The sequence below is a fragment of the Larus michahellis genome, chromosome 2, assembly GCF_964199755.1.
Source record: "Larus michahellis chromosome 2, bLarMic1.1, whole genome shotgun sequence".
Taxonomy (NCBI): Eukaryota; Metazoa; Chordata; class Aves; order Charadriiformes; family Laridae; genus Larus; species Larus michahellis.
This window is the reverse complement of record NC_133897.1, coordinates 73,518,136-73,530,860: the sequence shown is the minus strand read 5'-3', so window position 1 is coordinate 73,530,860 and position 12,725 is coordinate 73,518,136. Positions and strand designations below refer to the sequence as shown.

The 12,725-nt window shown below is 42.3% G+C and overlaps 2 protein-coding genes across 2 annotated transcripts in view; both read right to left on the bottom strand.

Annotated features, from left to right (window-relative positions):
- Window positions 1-6,114: 6,114 nt before the first annotated feature.
- Window positions 6,115-12,725, bottom strand: part of LOC141739168 (transmembrane protein 14C-like) — a 7,048-nt gene continuing 437 nt past the window's right edge. Inside the window, exons 2-6 of the mRNA XM_074575910.1 lie at window positions 11,844-11,940; window positions 11,520-11,603; window positions 9,058-9,159; window positions 6,894-6,981; window positions 6,115-6,699 (exon numbers count right to left, since the gene is read on the bottom strand). Coding sequence (XP_074432011.1) covers window positions 6,642-6,699; window positions 6,894-6,981; window positions 9,058-9,159; window positions 11,520-11,603; window positions 11,844-11,940 — 429 coding nt within the window. The 3' untranslated portion in view covers window positions 6,115-6,641. The remainder of the gene's footprint in view (window positions 6,700-6,893; window positions 6,982-9,057; window positions 9,160-11,519; window positions 11,604-11,843; window positions 11,941-12,725) is intronic.
- PAK1IP1 (PAK1 interacting protein 1) overlaps window positions 11,520-12,725 on the bottom strand; it is an 11,565-nt gene continuing 10,359 nt past the window's right edge. Inside the window, exon 11 of the mRNA XM_074575889.1 lies at window positions 11,520-11,603. The gene's annotated coding sequence lies outside the window, so the exon portion shown is untranslated. The remainder of the gene's footprint in view (window positions 11,604-12,725) is intronic.

Sequence of the window (12,725 nt, the reverse complement as noted above, 5' to 3'; positions counted from 1 at the left end):
GCAGGTGAGGTAGCGCCTGGGGACTGAAGGTGTTGCTGGGTGTAAGATAAACGCATTGCAGAGTGGAGCATCGGGCACACTGCTAAACACCAGGGACGGGTAACTACCCAGAGAACCAGAAAAATCATTTTCATAACAGCTTTATGGATTAGGATACTCTCAGGGGGTTTCAGGGTTGCCACTCTGTGCCCATTGTCGTGATCCTTGGGTTCTTCAATCCATCACAAAACATTTCCCCTACCTCCAAGCTCAGGCTTCATTTTAGTTTTGAAAACAGAACTCGGGTAAAGGGAGCAACCTCACTCTCACCTCAGAATATTTTAGGTCTTGTCACGACCCCACAGACCAGCAGGAATCTTTGCGGAGGCAGATTTCAGCCCAGATTTTAAAATCGTTTACTTTGCTCCTGCTGCTTTTCATCTATTTTCTGTCCTCCTGGTGTGTATTTTTCTGTCCTGCTGGCTGTGGTGCTGCATACTAATCGAGCAATACTTGGCCCATCCCCAGAGGAAGTTGCGCGCAGGTTTACTGGGGAACAGAGGAGCGAGAAGGAATTTCAGCGCATCCAATCCCCCTCCCACCGATGGGATGCCTTCAGGTAACAGCAGATAATTTGACTCCAGCCATTTCCTATTGTACTGCTGCTGAAAGAGCACTACCGCCAAAGAAACATATCCAGCATCCTCTCTCTGATTATATATGTACTGCAAAAGCTTACAAAACTATAACGTTTGTGTGTTTCTTAAAGTGCTTAGAGATGGAGGCCTGTCCTGCTAAATCCCCTCTGCTTCTGATTCAGGCCGACAACCTGCAAATTTTGTCTCTTGCTGTAAACGCACGCGTGAGAAAGGCTGGGCTGATCTTCCAACGCAGATAGGAAGCGATTTCCTTCAGGAGGTGTAGGAAGAGTAGCAGGAGGTTTTTATTTTCCTTCTTCACGCGATTATTAGCCGCTCCTTAGCAGCACTAGTTTGGGATTGCGTAGTACGCTTGGCGAGAGAAGCCTTTTGCCCCTCAATCATTTCCTTTCATTCCTCAGGCCGGTGCAAAGGTGATAAAGAGGCAGCCGCTCATATTCGGCTGAGCGGGCAAAGGAACATATTTGGTGTTCCGGGTCAGATAACTACGAGCGGGTGGGTAAACCGCAAATTAGAAGCCGGTAAGGACTGTTCATTGTTATTTATCGTCGCCTCCCATGTCTCGGGGTGGGGAATCTTTCTCCCCCGGCTGGCAGCTCGGCGGGAGGAGCGGGAGCCGCCATCGGAGCGGCACTGCCGCCCTCTCTCGGCTCCGCGGGACGGAGGGACACTCCGAACCCTCCGCATTCCCAGCACAGGCAGCCACTGGCAAACAAACAAGGAAAAAACCAACCAACCAACCAAAACAAGCACAACAACAACGAAAAAGAATAAGAGAAAAAAGAGAAGAAAGAAAGAAGAAAGAAGAAAGAAGAAAGAAGAAAGAAGAAAGAAGAAGAGGGAAGGGAAGGGAAGGGAAGGGAAGGGAAGGGAAGGGAAGGGAAGGGAAGGGAAGGGAAGGGAAGGGAAGGGAAGGGAAGGGAAGGGAAAAGGGAAGGGAAGGGAAAAGGGAAGGGAAAAGGGAAGGGAAGGGAAGGGAAGGGAAGGGAAGGGAAGGGAAGGGAAGGGAAGGGAAGGGAAGGGAAGGGAAGGGAAGGGAAGGGAAGGGAAGGGAAGGGAAGGGAAGGGAAGGGAAGGGAAGGGAAGGGAAGGGAAGGGAAGGGAAGGGAAGGGAAGGGAAGGGGAAAAAGAGAAGGAAGAAGGAGAAGGAAGAAAAATAAAGAGAAGCAGAGCAGAAAAGAGAATAAAAGAAAAAAAGAAGAAAAAAGGAGAAAGGAGAAGGAGGAAGGAGAAGGAGGAATGAGAAGAAAGAAGAAAAAAGGGGGAGAGGGGAAAGAAAATAAGGAAAATGGGAAAAAAGAAGAAAATCAAGAAAAGAGAAAGAAGAAAAAAGGGGGGGGAAAGGAAAAGAAAGAAAAAGAGTGTTATTCACTGAGGGGGTGGTCAAGCACTGGAACAAGCTTGCAGGGAAGTTATCATGGCCCCATGCCTGTCGCTGTTCAATAAGCATTTGCACAATGCTCTTAGACACATGCTTTCACTCTTTGGTTGCCCTGTGCGGAGTCAGGAGTCGGACTCAATGACCGTCGTGGGTCCCCTTCAATTCAGGATATTCTACGATTCTAAGTACTAGTTCTAAAACTCAATTCAACTTATAGTACTTGCAGGACAGGATCTCAAAGTACTATGCAAATGCTAACATTTAATTAAATGATAAAAGGAAAATATAAATTTGTCCTACCACAACCTTTTTCATTAGATATTTTTTAAGAGTATTACATTAAAACAAGGACAGACTGTATTAACTACCAGCAACCAAATGGTATCAGACCTACCAATTCTTGCTTTCTGGGGTGGGGAACATGTTATGCCACACACTGTGCAATACGGCAACGTAGAAGACACGCAGGGAAGTGAAAGAGAAAACATTATCTCCATTTCACAGGTTCAGAAGAGAGGCACAAGAAGACTAAAAAGAAGACACAAAGTCGCTTCTGCTCCGGACTGAGCTGGGGATATGGCACAAAACCATAAGCATTTTGATCTGCTCCAACACGGCATTTCAAAGAAGCAGGAGATGAGATGCGTCCAGATGTCTCTGTGCCATTATTGACGCAACATTTTGCCATTTGTACTGGTAGGGCTTCTGGAGGAACAAAGACTTTCCTCCTTCTGTCATAACTGCTTGGAGGTTCTCCTGACCTTTTTTTCCCCTTCCATTTTTCCAGGTGATTAAATTGCGCAGTCAGAAAGCATGACTATCATGCCAAGAAGCCAGCAATTTTAACACCACAAAAGGATAATTCCATAATACTTCAGGCCATATTAGTTTCAGCACAGACTGACCCTCAGCCGGGGATGACAGAGCGCCAGCAGCTCCCAGCACAATGACTGACAGAACTGGGACATGGCAAATTGCACTTTCGAAGCCCCCAGCAGAACAAGAGCTAGGGGATAGGCTTTGCATTAAAAGCAGTCATGTACTATATCCTTAGTACAAGGGATAAAGTTGGCCAGCCCACGACTACTTCCCTTATAAACCGTTTCGTTTGAAACATTTTCCACCCTCCTCTCATTCTTCCCCTTTGCTAGTCTGTAACAGACAGTTGTCTGTACTACCTGTGTAACATAACTTACATTCTTACACTATACTACAGATTTGTACTAAATTAAAGGCGTTTTGCTACCTGTGGATATCACATTAATTGAAAGAACAGCTTAGGGTGTGACATCTGTTGATGGGTGCGTAAAAAGACTGCTTTCCCTCCCCTCAACTCCATGCTGCAATTGACCCTCTGTACATCATTGTTGTATTGGAGGTCTCTGTACTGCATCCGTAAGGACTACGGCACAATTGAGTCACCCAAGCGTACAAGACTGACACCCCGCCGCTAAATCTTTGCTCACATCTCAACTGACTGGTGCTTTGTAACTTTCCCAGCCTGTACATGCCTGGTGCTGCCCCAGCATGAGCAACTGGGACAGGTAAGATCCCGAACGGGAAAGAACCCAGGGTTAGCCAGAGCTTAGGTGAAACTTAGGTTGCCCCATGAGTTTTCCACCTGGGCAGAGAGGAACCTGTGTTCCATTTCTCAGCTTCAGGATGTTTCTGTATTTTTGCCAGCTACTATTTAGCTTTAAAAAAAAGACTAAGAAAAATAGTTGCTCCTGTTCCCACAGGTCCCAGGAACTTCATGCTCTCTTCTCTGCTGCGTGGCTTCCCTAGGCAGAGTTCCCCCATGGGATAATTCATGGCCTGAGGCAGAGAGCCCTCTCTTGGGAAGGGAGCTTGAACCCATCCAGAGCAAGAACTAAAGGGAGACCAACATTTCTTACTTTCCAGGACCTATAGTAAGCAACTGCTATTACAAAGACAGGTACACTTACGCCTCCACCTTACAAAGTCTAGGGCAAGCTCCTAGTTTCAAGAGATCATTTATCTACTGAAGCGAATAGGCAATTTCCTCCTCTAGTCTCAAGTGAGCCCGTCAGGAGAGGGGTGAAATACTTGACACCCAGCTTCCACCAGGCACTGTGGATATGACAGCAACACGTGGAATAGACGGCCTGGGTCTTCACTCCAGGAAATGAGGATTTGATAACCCAAACTCTCTTCTTCTGTCATTGCTATAGTGTGCTTGAGTGCTGGAGGCATGGTTAAACTCCGAGTTGTTGAATCCTGGTGACTCAGACTGTGTATGGTAAAACTAGTTTCCTGTTCCCATGTCCCGCTAAAAAAAAAAATCAGTACTCATTTCAGCTCATGCTGACAGCTGAGACTGTAAGTAATGTTAAACTATTTTTATTTTCAGAGTGTGCTTTGAACTGAGTAGCCTTAATTTAAGAATTATTTTAACAGTTCATTTCCTAAAAATAACTAAATCCCTCTTTCCAAACATTACATCCACACACAAGCTGACTCACAGCATGAAGTTTCACTGAAGCCGTGGCATGGTCACAGCTAATTCAATGCAGAAGTAATTATCTCAATTTACATAAAGACCACCCTCAGTGGGAAAAAAACACCAAAACCTACACAATAACAATAAGAAAGAAAATTTGTAGGATTATCCAACAATCAGCCTAAAAGCATAGGCACTCTGGAGAAAGGATATTAATGTCTTTAATTCTTGAACGTCTGTAGAAAATTCTATAGCAGGGATGGAATTTTCTATTCCATTACATAGGATGATTGAAAATATATAAAGGTAATTTCAAAACTTATACTGGGTTTTGCTTACAGCATGGTCAAAAGAGACTATGATTTAACTGAGACTAGAATTTCAGACATACTTTTACATGTTTTTGTTGTTGCTCCCTGCAGGTCCACGCTGTATAGATCAGGTTATTTACAGATTAAGTGCCTGGAAACAGGAGGTTACAATATGTTCAAATATGTTCAAACGTGTTCAAAGTACGTTCAAAAACCTGGGATTAATTTTTTAACTTTTGCTAAGAGAATTAGTAAGACAGAGCACAATTTGCCCAACATCTATGGATCTGCTTGTAATTACTACTTTCTACTACAACTTCCAGTCTCCCATATGGGTTTCCATTGATCCACGACAATGGAAATGTCACTCCGGCTCAATACTGTTAAATGCCATTTTCAGGATAGGAAACGCAAGCTTTGAAGTGACCAATGCGACCAATGAAATAGAGGAGTTATGTAGTTCAATATTTGATTTGCAGTTTGAGAGAACTGTTACAAATTCCTTTAAGCACTACAAAATGGGAAATACTGTGCACAAGGTGTAAGTTAATTTAAACCGGCTTTGCCATAATTATGTTATGCAGTTGACAAAGTTTTGATAGAATCAGTGATACAAAGGTCCCAAAGTAAAAAATAAAATAGTCACTACATAAATGATCACTTTAAAGTATGAGTTACACACTGTAAGAATCCTAGTATATCCATGATCATATATCGCTAAAGCATAACTTGATAAAGTTCTTTCATACATTCCTTGCCTCTCCTTTTCATCACAATGCCAAGCCTCCATTAGCTGTGCCTGCACTAACAGAGCCAGGAGACAGCGCAGGAGAAGCAATCAAGATTGGAGTAACAATAAAGGCACCAGATGCCACTGATGCCTCTTCCACACTTCAGTCCTCAGGCACCACAGCAGAACCAGGAACTCTCCTGAAACCAAGGTTTACTAGGAAAGACAGATTTGAAGAGGCACAGCCTCTCCCCTCAGTGATAAAAATAAAATGCTGCTACGTTATATTGTCAAATAAGCCTGTCAGATCAGAATTACATAGTGTTAATGTTATTTTATTCTAGTTATACAGTCCTTTGGACAGACCACCTTCAAGTGTTCATTTAGCCTAGCACAGTTCTCGCTTAATTAATCCATAGAGTAAGTTCCTTACCAACAGCTGTTTTAATGCAGTGTTAATGCAGGCCCCTAATTTAAGCTTCTGCCCCTCCATTTAAAAAATTATTTTTAAATATCATCGAAAGACAGCACTTGGATAACAAAAAGAACTCCCTACCCCCATACACACAGAAAGGATATAAAAACATGACAAATAAAGTTTTGGAATAGATTTTACTTGTAGAAAAGCAACATTCTAGCATCATTTCACAATAAAAAGGTAAGATCTGTTTGGCGTTATACAGACATCAACGCAGAGTGCAACAGGTAAAGGATACTGTAATAATCAGTATGAAAGGTATGAGATACACTGTTGTATTTAGCCAATTACTCCTGGTGCCTCTTTGTGGATACTTTCTTAATTGCAGGTCCTGTCTGCTTCATACATGTCAGCAGTATATTTTGGAATATAAAAACTGGAAGTGTTAAAACACACCGAAATGTGTCTGCAAAAATCAAACCCAGGACCAATTTCTCACGAAATAATAATACCTCTACCAGATCACTGAAACAAATGGCACCCTGTATGTAAACTGTTTGTCCCATCATTCTACCCGCCTTCATATAAAAAAAGGAAAAAAATTGTCTTGATATAGAATATTGTTCCACCTTCTTGCTTCTGCATTCATGCAACTTCATTATCAGGTTTCCTTATCCAGGTATTAAACTGTAAAATGAACAGTTACTTATCGTGGGGCTTTTCCACCATCTTCAGTGCTAATCTTCCAACCATTAGCAAACTGGATATGGGGAAAAACACAGAATTAAACAACAATAAGAATAATTTGTCAATTCATTTTCAAATACTTCCCATGTAACAGGTGTACAGAAACAAAGCATATACACAAAATATGCCTGATTCTATCTCATTTTAATTAAGCAAATAAGAAATCACACATATGAGGTTAAAAAAAAGAAGTGTATCGTGTTGTACCTGACACCAGCAATTAGCCCTGCAGGCATGAATTTTCCAGAGTTGTAAAATCTTGTTCCCATGACGGCAGTCAGTGTTCCAGATGTAACTTAAATGAGAGATTATACGGTCCAGTCAGCAGAGATTCATGTGAGTGAGAGAGATGTTACAATTCAAAACTAACAGAACAGAGAGAAGATGTAGTAAAAAATAAAAGTGAAGTAAAAAGTGAAACAAGGTTATTTCATAAGATGGACTAAAAGAGTCAATAAATTGTGTAAACTTTGGAATGCCTCAGTATGTGAAGACTAAGTATTCTATATCAAGTTCTATCAGACAATGCACTCCATATGGTTCTGCACAGACTGTTCTCAAATTTCTTTGTCAAAATGCTCTTCTTTGCCGTCTGGAAATAATCTATGCTACACAGCTCTGGAACTCACTCCTTCCCTGTGCACAGGCAAATCACTAAACCTGTGCACCTTCTCATAACGTTCTGAGAATTAACTAATTTGTGTTTGAAAGAGACTTTGAAAGGCAAGTGTGCTATATGTAAGTGCTAAGCATTACCAAGCCACTTCAGCCCTGCATCACCTTCATTAAGATCACAGAGTTAAAACTATTCACCCTGACCACTTGACATAGAGGCAGGAGCCACGCAGTTTCACCGAGCCAGTAAAATAGAAAGGGCAATCCCTGGAACACTGTATCTCAAAGAAAGACGGAATACCAAGAGAAAACATAGAAGAAAACATACTAATTAAATGCCTAGCCTTAGCATGCATCTGCTACTCAGTGGTAACAGCTACACATGAACATGTTCCAACCACTCCTACGTTCTACCATTGCTTCTGTGTGACGCCTGGTCCTGCAGGACCCAGCTCATCTTCAATCCTAGCCATGGCATCCTTTCTCCCGAACACCACCCTAAATATTGTCCTTAACAACGTCTAATAGTCTCATATAAGTAGATATGTAAAAGACTGAGACCATAGTCTAATACACAACACTTCAGTATTCAAATATATCAAGCTCTAATCAGTATCCAGTCTTCAAAATATACACACACCACTAAATGTAATTTCGTCTAAGACAGCAGTAAAGCAAGCCTCCTCCAAAAACTTTAAAGCTTGAAAAGGAGGAGGAAAAGACCCCATATGCTACTGAATTATAGAAACGTATCTGTCTCCTATTTGAGAAAATACCTGGTCTCACTCCAGCTAAGCTTTCTGTATTTGCAGTTGATCCCAGTTACTTAGGCTTGACCATGCATAGCTTTTGACCTCTCCAGTAGATACGCAAGCGAAAGTGGACTGCACTGTAGACAATGCTGAAATGCAGAGAAACACTGTGCCTTCCCCTTTCACTTCTGACTTTCGCATATCTAAGAGCTGTTACTGCTTCAGTGAACAAATGCTATAGTCAGGGGCAGCTCTTTAAGCACTGACCACGCAGTGACTCTCCACAGTTAGCTTTAGGCATGTACAGGTTAAAGTGATAGGGGATAATCCTCCTAACTTGATCACAACCCTGAGCTTTATATAGTAAAAGGCAGAAAGACAAAAATTGCATTTTGGAGATTCACACCATACTAAATACAAGTTTTTAAACACGAAATGCTTATTTGATTTTTTTTTTTGCTGAAGGATGTAAATTAATTGTATTTGGTTTGTTTATTTATTTCTTTTTAAACCATATAAGTTTCACTTTATCCTAACACACATATTCCTTCACAACCTGCAGGTTTTTTGATGTTCAGAAGACAAACCCTAACAATAAATAACAGGTATTTTTCTCTCCTGTTGTAGCAGAGGAACAAAACTGTAAGTTTGAACTATCACCCAAAGCACTTTATTACGTCTTGCAAAAGGGAAGCAAGAACACAGTGAGAAATCGCTGAGTAAGACACATCAAAACAAGCAGTCTTTCATATGCATTCTCAATACATTATTTACAAAAATAATTAAATCATGCTAAAAATTCACATTCCAGGGAGAACACTGGAATTCAGCCACTAACAGAGATTTTCACTGAAACACAAGTTTAAAGACTGGATTAAAAATAGATTTATAACACCATCGGTTTACCTCTTCTGCAAAGACTTTCAGGTACTCATTTTAAGTATCCAGGGTTTTTTTTTTAGGGTAAATATAACCCCTTCTAATTAAAATTGTAAATTACTTACTCAGGGAAATCCAAATATTATTCGGATTCTGCGAAAGCTGATAGGCACCCAGTCCAGCCAAACTCCCAAAGAAAAGGCCGGCAGCTAGCGATGGCACACTACCTGAATAAGTAAAAGATAACACATTTATTAGAAGCTCATAAATAAACTTGCTCATTAGCTTATCTGTTTTGAAAAACACCAACAGTAACGAAAAATTGTCATTCATTGTTATAAGGCAGAATAGAGAAGATTTTTTTCTTTTAAGGTATTAAAACCACGCTGATCTGAACCAAGAGATGTGTTTAAATACTCTTTACAAGATACAAATAGCATTAGTATCTAATGCTTTAACTGCAAAGCCATTAACATATTTACGATGGAAAGAATAGAGAGAAAAACAAAAGAATTGGTGTTTTCTTTGTGCAGACCAGAGCATGTTGTTTCAACACAGCAATTCCAGAATTTCTTGAGAGGCAGTAAAGTAAAGGGATTAAATAGTAAGGGTTTAAGATTAGAATGAAAAAGGACATGTGAACTGAACTGGGCAGGAGAGCATTTAGACAAATAAGTAGTTGCCAAAGAAGAGAGAGGGCTCAAATAAGGGAGAGCATATCTCTTAAGCACACCTGAGATCTGATCCAAAGGTAACTGCAGACTTTGGAAGAAGATTCCCTGGACTTGCCTAATGTTGGGTCAAGTCCTCAGTATAAATGATAATCCCAAACTACCAGAAGATAAAGGATACTGCATCCAAATTGGTGATTTACAGATGACATCAAGTATCAAAGTGGCATGACCACTGCGAGTGGTAAATGCCCTCAATAAGGCTAATGGAGAATTCAGGACTTAATGCTACTGAGGGTGGTTCTTTATATATTCCATTTTTTAGGTCACGTTTAAAAGGACTTGAGATTGCAAAACTAATCTGATAAAGATCTCTCAGTGTTACAGGAGGATAGCATATCGCTACCATAAAGTAATCAGTTTTCAGTCATCAACAAGGCAGCTGTAACATTGCTTCAGATCCTGCTTTTGGTATAAAAAGCAAGAGCTGAAGATGATAGAAAGCACCAGATATTCTTGTACATGTGCAAGGAAAAGATACACACTCTAGTAAGTGGCTGCTCTGGACAGAATACACTTTAGTAACCAACGTGTGGTAGCTACAATTCTTTGCACAAGGCTGAGAGCCAAGAAATGGCCATCATATCCTTGAATTTTACCTTAAGGCATTTTTTAAGCACATACTAGGACAACTACATCACCTCTGGTTCAGGAAGTTGCTGAGTCTCAAAACACTGAGACACAGAGAACTCACTAAATAAAGAGAGAATATAAACAAATAAATCAATTTTTGCTTGCCCTGTTCTCATACTCTTCCAAAGGCACCTACTGCTGACCACACTGTCTGTGTGGGTAAATAGACCTGGTTGTAAAAGAACAGATCACCGCCTTAGCTTTATGGGTGAGAATTCCATTTTCTTTCAGTTTCTCCACATTATTAGTAGGGATATGATTGCCTTTTTTTTTTTTTTTAAATTTCCCTTAAGTCACCATACAAGTTCCTGTTCCCCTTCAAAAATCCTGTGACCTGGATTCCCTCGCCTCAGCATGACCATGTCCTCCCATCTGAGAACGGAGGACGAGAAAGACACCTACTATTTCACCATGGCTGCAGAGAAATGCGGATGCAATTAGTTACTTAAATTCTCATTATGGTCCCTCCTGTCCTAAACTCCACTCACACTCCAAAGGATAAAGAAAGCCAGTAGAAAGCAGATAAGAACAGGCATTAGCATCTATGTAGTCAAATGCATTGGTAAGATTACTACCGACATCAGCAATGCAGGAATACACCTTATCACAAACGCTAAGATGGCTTAGGGATTTTTGAAGCTGAAAGAGACAGCATTGCAGAAGGGATGAATCCACAATTCTGTCCGGAGGAGGGCAAACTCAGAAAAATGAAAGCACTAGGTCAGAGGGTAAGCTTATGATGCAGACACCAGAAAAGGAACACGCTTAAAAACTGATTTGCATTATTCAGCTTGACTTGGAGAAAGGATCCTTCTGCAGCTTGCTGTATACTGTTACCATCAAACATTGAGAATAAATCTCCAAGGGAAAAAAAAAGATGACTTATGTCATTTGAACGTACAGAACACATTTAAAATAACAGGGGAAAAGCCCTTCTGAAGGAGACTTGTATCACTTCACCCAAAGAGCACAACACGGAGGCAGGATACCAGCACCTATCAGAAAGCAGACTGTGGGCTTATCAACCCAAAACAGCAGCTCAACGCAAAAAGCACCACACCTCGACAGGAGCAAATTTATCAGCACATGGCACAAACTGATAAACTTTACATCTGCATGAACTCCGAGACAGGAGGCGTTCGTAAAAAGCTGCCCAGCTCACACAAAGTTATTGGGGGGTGGGAGGGAAGCGAAGGATCTGCAAGCCCCTTCCCGTACCGTACCTGCTTTGGCATAGCCAATGATCCCTCCCGATGCCACCAGGGCGGCGTAGCCAAAGCCCAGCCAGTCCACGGCCATGCTGAAAACTGAAAGAGAAATCGGGGTGACCGTCGGTATCTCCGAATTTTTTAGGGAAAAATAACATTTTGCCGCGGAGGGGGGGGGGGGGCTTTTCCACGAGGAAGGCCTCCCTAAAGCCTAAGCCCTAAACCCGCTAAACCCACTCCAAGAGATGAAACCCGATTTGTTGTGAATGCAGCCCTGGGGGCGGCCCTCGGCGTCATCCGGCCGGGGAGGGTACCGGAGGGTTCCCGCCCGGCACTCACCTGCGCCGCGGCCCCGCTCCACAGCAGCCCGGGGCGGAGCAGGCTGCGGAAGGGGAGGCGAGGGAGCAACGCGCCGCCCAAAGCTTCCCTTTTCCGGCTGTTCGGAGGGAAGAGAAAAAAACAAACCTCAAACAAACAACAACAACAACAAAAAACCCCAGCAGGCAGGGTAGGGTGCGTCCCGCAGCCCGGGGCTGGGGAGGAGAAAGCGTTGGTGCCTTCCCATCTCCCTGCGGGGTAACTCGCCCAGCCCCGGCGGGGGGCATCGGGGATGCACGGGCAAACCCGGGTGCCTACAGATCGGGAGAGGCTTCGGTGCTGGCGAGTTTTTGTGTGCTTGTTTTCAGTGAGGGACAAAGCTCCCTCATAACTGCATTCGTATGCACTCAATTCATCCTAATCCTTTACCAGAAGTGGGGGGATGTGGTGCACTTGAGAATTTGGGGTTGGGTTTTTTTGCGTGGCACGAGCTACAAGTTTGGGCAGCCGACAGGCTGCTTCTAGCTTTGATCGGTAATTCCAGTATAGCCCTTTTATGGAAGATGTAGAGGATTTTTATAATCTTCAAATTACAAGCACAGCTAGTGCAACAGAAAAAGGAGTCTTCTGCTGTAGAAATTACACAACAGTGGGAGCTGCAAAACATCTTGTAAAGAAATTGTTTTGCTTTTTTTTAATTGGGAAAAATGCAGAGAGATGTTTGTAACTGTCTACAAATAGAAACTCTTTCTTTTTTCAAGTGTTTTCTTCATTTAAATGGTGCTGCATGATTTATTCCAGTTGGCTATGCACTTACCTTCCACGGACATTTAATCATAGAGAAAGAACCAGCACTCCTCCAGCCAGGTCCCTGAGCTGAAGGGCTTCAGCATCTCTCCATAA